Raw genomic sequence first — 4,266 nt, forward strand, 5'->3', positions numbered from 1 at the left:
GAATTCATTCCATCCCACTGTGGATATGAACAATCTCTGCCTGGATGCTTTTTGTGGTTCATGCTTGGGTGTTCTTTGTGGGATTTCTACACTTGCAGATCTCGGGAGTTCCCTTTTAGGGAGGTATTGTCGTTCTCCTGGGATTTGCAGTCAGACACAAGAGGTTACATGCCCAAAATTAAGAAGGAAAATGACTCAGCAATTAGTCACTGCACTGTAGCAAACACTTCTTTTTCTCTTGTACCTTTAGGTCTGGCAGAGCTCGGATGATTTAGGGCCCAGAAACATCCTGGCACAAACAAATAAAACCCCTTAGCAGCAGAAAGACAAATAAATATATGAATACAACGGAGTTTATTCAGCCTAAAAGAGCTCAGAGGGGGATGCATTTCACAGGACCATTTTTGGAAGGTGCAGTAATTTCAATTCCCCATTTGTACCACAAAAAAAAAAAACAAAAACCAAACCAAAAAACTAAAAAGAACATTGCAATGGTTTAACCACAGGGAAACCACTACAGCTCTAAACGTTTCATGTCAGTAATTATATAAAAAGGTGTACAAAAGGCTGCTAGAAAAAAAATTTGTTACAGGCCTTTGAGACAGTCTGATCCCACTCCTAAAAATGCTGAATATTATCAGATGGCATTAATTTACATAATTTACACAATACTTCAACCTTCCTGATAGGATTAGAGTTGCTAATTTTTCCAAATCCTCACGGGCTGGTGTTGTTTGGAATGAYTGAGTTGAAGCAGCTCCTCCTTTCCCTAGAAAGGCACAAAATGCTGAGCTTTGAGCCCCTGCAGGGAGTTCAGAAGCCGTGGAGCCCCTGGGAGCCAGGCCCCAGGGAGGAGCTCTGTGTGGCCACGGGGCCAACGTCGTAGCCCAGCTTGTGCATGTCTTTGGTCATCACGTTGAAGGAAATGGTCACAAAGCCTTGGGATCGCACCCTGGTCACTGCCACAGGGACAAYGGGGATAAATCCAGTTAAAACAGGGGTTGGATCAGCTGTGGAGCTCTTTTTGATCACCCAAAGGTGGCTGGACAAGGAGGCAGGAGCTGCCAGGACTCACCTTCTCGTCCTTCTCCCTGTGCCACCACTTTGGGGTCAGTGAATTCCGGGCGTCTCCCTGTGAACCAGCTTGGGGAAGGAAATACAAAATAATTAATTGGATTGCTCAGATTGATCCAGGTCATGGGATGCACGTCAAGGGGGGTAATAAGATTGCCAGCACAGCTCTCAAGTCTGATTCTCTTTATTGATCTTCTTCAATCAAAGGTAAGTTTTGCCTCTCTAAGGAAAATATGCAACTCATTTCATGCAAATTATGTTAAATACAGGGGGTTTTTTTTCTGGGCTAGAAGAATCTTCCTGTGGCAAAAATATTGTGGAAAAATTCCCCTTGATCGCCCAGAGAGGCTTGGAGACTTTGAATACATACAAAAAACATACAAGGGGGGGTTGTTCTTTCATATTTTTGCTTTCCAGGTTGCTCTTACTGCAGCTGTGCTCACAAAACAACCCCAAGAAGATTCAGGTGGTAGTTCAATGCAGTAAGCAGGTAATTAATACATTTGCAGAAAACTTTTCAAAAGACCCAGACACCTGAAAATGTGATATTACTKGCAGAACACAGAACTGTCTGGTCAYGGCACAGAGCAGTCAGGCCTGCAMCACTGAGTAGCTGCAAATGCCTTTGTGGCTAAGGGCAAGAAGGATTTTAATGGAATAAAGTCATTAATCATTACCTTGTGAACTGCTGCAGCTTTGAGGTGGACTCTGGAACGAACATAGCAATGGTTCTTCTGTGCCTGAAGCAAAGAGGAGACACACAGAACTTCAGGAATGGATAAACAACGAGATTTTTATATTGATGAAGGTCCAGAATTCCTGGCACATCACAGCACTGAGCATCTCCAGGTATGAGGATGCTTCCCCYTGACACAGAAAGGGTTTGTTTGCATGGGAACAACGGATCTTCCTCCATTCCCAGTGGTGGGAATGAGAACTTTATTGTGTGCTGAGAGTGATGGGGGAGAGGTGAGTTACTGTGCTCCAGATCTGGGCTTTGCACGGGCAGTTTGGGCTTTACAGCATTAGCAAAATTTACCTGAGGATGAGAGTTCTGCTAGAAAATCTTTGTACCCAACTACCAGGGCATGATGAGGACACATGGGAGCATTTTTGTTTCAGAAACAACAGAATAACCGGCCCAAAATCTATTTCAGTCCCACAGGTCAGGCTGTCACTCACCTCCCTGGCACGAAGGGCACGTGCACGGCTCCATAACCTCTGACCACGTCATGGCCAAAGAAGTCTGGCCCATAGACACTCACCACGATCTGAGGCCCTGCAAGGAAATGGCACTGAGAGGGGCTTTGGCAGCAGGGCTGGACCCTGCAGTGTCCCCAGCACTCACAGCCAAAGGGGTTGGTGCTCTTGAAGGTGATGTCGATGGGGAAGTTCCAGACCAGCGTGGTGGGGGAGGCGCTGCTCTTGGAGGTGATCTGGGAGATTCCCTCCTCCAGACCCTGCAGGGGATGTGGGGTGAGCCTGGGGCTGTGTAGGGTGGGGGCAGGGTGGGGGCAGGGGGGACAGGGGCTGTACCGCTGTGGGGACCCAGTCCTGGCCGTAGACGAAGGAGAACTTGCAGTAGAGGTCATCAAATCCCGGGAACTGTGGGATAGAGAGAGAGAGAGAGAGGGTTCACTGGGAATTCACTGGGAATTTTAGGGGATGAAGGGCTGCTCAAGGCAGGGTGCTGAAGGCAGCCTGGGCCAGTGGGATTGGGCCGGGGTTGGGGTGGGCTGGGGTCAGGGTGGGCTGAGACTGGGATGGATTTGGGGGCCTGAAACTGAATGGGTCAAGGGGCTGTAGCTGGGATGGGTTAGGAGGATGAAACTGGGCTGAGTTTGGGGGACCTTAGAGAGGGCAGGGTTAGGGGGTATGAGGATGTGCAGGGTTGGGGGGATATGAGGGTGTGCAGGGTTAGGGGAATGAGGATGTGCAGGGTTGGGGGGATATGAGGGTGTGCAGGGTTAGGGGAATGAGGATGTGCAGGGTTGGGGGGATATGAGGGTGTGCAGGGTTAGGGGAATGAGGATGTGCAGGGTTGGGGGGATATGAGGGTGTGCAGGGTTAGGGGAATGAGGATGTGCAGGGTTGGGGGGATATGAGGCTGGGTTGGCTGTGGGGGCTGCGGCCGGGCAGGCTCAGCGGGGGCCGATTCTCATCCCGCGCGGGCGGACGCCGCACTGAGCCCGAGGCCGGTCCGGGGCGATCCCTGCACCCCTCCGGGGTGTTGCCGGGGCGCTCCCGGGTGTGCCGGGGCCTCACGCACCTCCCCGCTCTCGATCTCGCCGGTGACKGCCAGCAGGAACACGCTGGGCGCCGCCATGGCGGGCGCGCCGGTTGCCGTGGCAACGGCCGGACGGGGCGGCGCTGCGGACACTCTTCCCCAGCGCCGCGCTTCGCTTTCCGCCTCTTCGCTTTGCTCCGCGGCGCTGCCCAAAATCGCCCCAAAATCATCTCAAAACGCGGCCACCCCACTCCCGGCACACCAGGCAGCACCGGCACGGCACTACCCGCTCCCCTCTGCACCGCCCGCCCGCGGGGCTGAGGCCGGGATAACGCCCCTTGTTACCCTGGCACCGCCACGTGTCCAGAACTTTATTTATTATTATTTAATATCCACCTAAAACAACCCCAGCACGGGCATTCTGGCTCCTCGGGCAACGGGAACGACCCCAAGGCTGCCGGATTTTAAGGACACCGCTGTCAGGGTGGGGTTTTTGGGGTGTCTGTGCGCGGCAGGGGATGGATGGGATGATGGGATCCCTTCCAGCTCGGGATATTCCCGATGCTGCAGTTCCACGTGTCGAGGCCGTGGCCGCTAGATGATGCTGCCGGCCGAGCTGAGAGCGGCTCCGGCTGCCGGCCAAGGTGTTTGCAGCGAGGAAAAGGGAAAGGAGGGATTTTTGGGCTCTGCGAAAGGTCACCCCCGCGGTGAGGAGAGCGGCTCTCGGTGTCCTGGCTCCTTATGGACATCAGGAGAAGCAGCTCCCTACTGTGGGGTCTGGATATGGGCGGGAAGGGGAGCAAACAACCCGGTGCTGGTTTAATTAGCCCACTCTAATTAAAAGGAAAGGGTGAGTTGGGTGTGTAAATAAGGAAGAWGAACGCGCTGAGGCTTTGCAGGAGGTGGAACCACTGAAATCTGCTGATGGTGACTCGTTCACCCCCAGAGACCACGGTGTGATGGGG

At 52.8% G+C, this 4,266-nt stretch overlaps 1 protein-coding gene across 3 annotated transcripts; it reads right to left on the reverse strand.

The window, feature by feature from the left end:
* Window positions 1-337: 337 nt before the first annotated feature.
* B9D1 (B9 domain containing 1) lies at window positions 338-3,436 on the reverse strand. 3 transcript variants are annotated; one of them, XM_057381292.1, is made up of 7 exons: window positions 3,344-3,436; window positions 2,611-2,679; window positions 2,423-2,534; window positions 2,257-2,353; window positions 1,752-1,814; window positions 1,076-1,143; window positions 338-959 (listed from the first exon to the last, which is right to left on the reverse strand). In XM_057381292.1, the coding sequence occupies exons 1-7, from the start codon at window positions 3,398-3,400 to the stop codon at window positions 814-816; spliced, it is 612 nt and encodes a 203-aa protein (XP_057237275.1). In that variant the 5' UTR covers window positions 3,401-3,436; the 3' UTR covers window positions 338-813. The 3 variants fall into 3 exon arrangements, with proteins under 3 accessions (XP_057237275.1, XP_057237276.1, XP_057237274.1); XM_057381293.1 differs by having other exon boundaries at window positions 2,257-2,369; window positions 3,344-3,402; XM_057381291.1 differs by having other exon boundaries at window positions 2,257-2,534; window positions 3,344-3,433.
* Between the last annotated feature and the right edge of the window lie 830 nt (window positions 3,437-4,266).

Source organism: Malurus melanocephalus, unplaced genomic scaffold (genome assembly GCF_030028575.1).
Source record: "Malurus melanocephalus ecotype Western Australia unplaced genomic scaffold, MMel_1.1 scaffold_504, whole genome shotgun sequence".
In the NCBI taxonomy this organism is placed as follows: Eukaryota; Metazoa; Chordata; class Aves; order Passeriformes; family Maluridae; genus Malurus; species Malurus melanocephalus.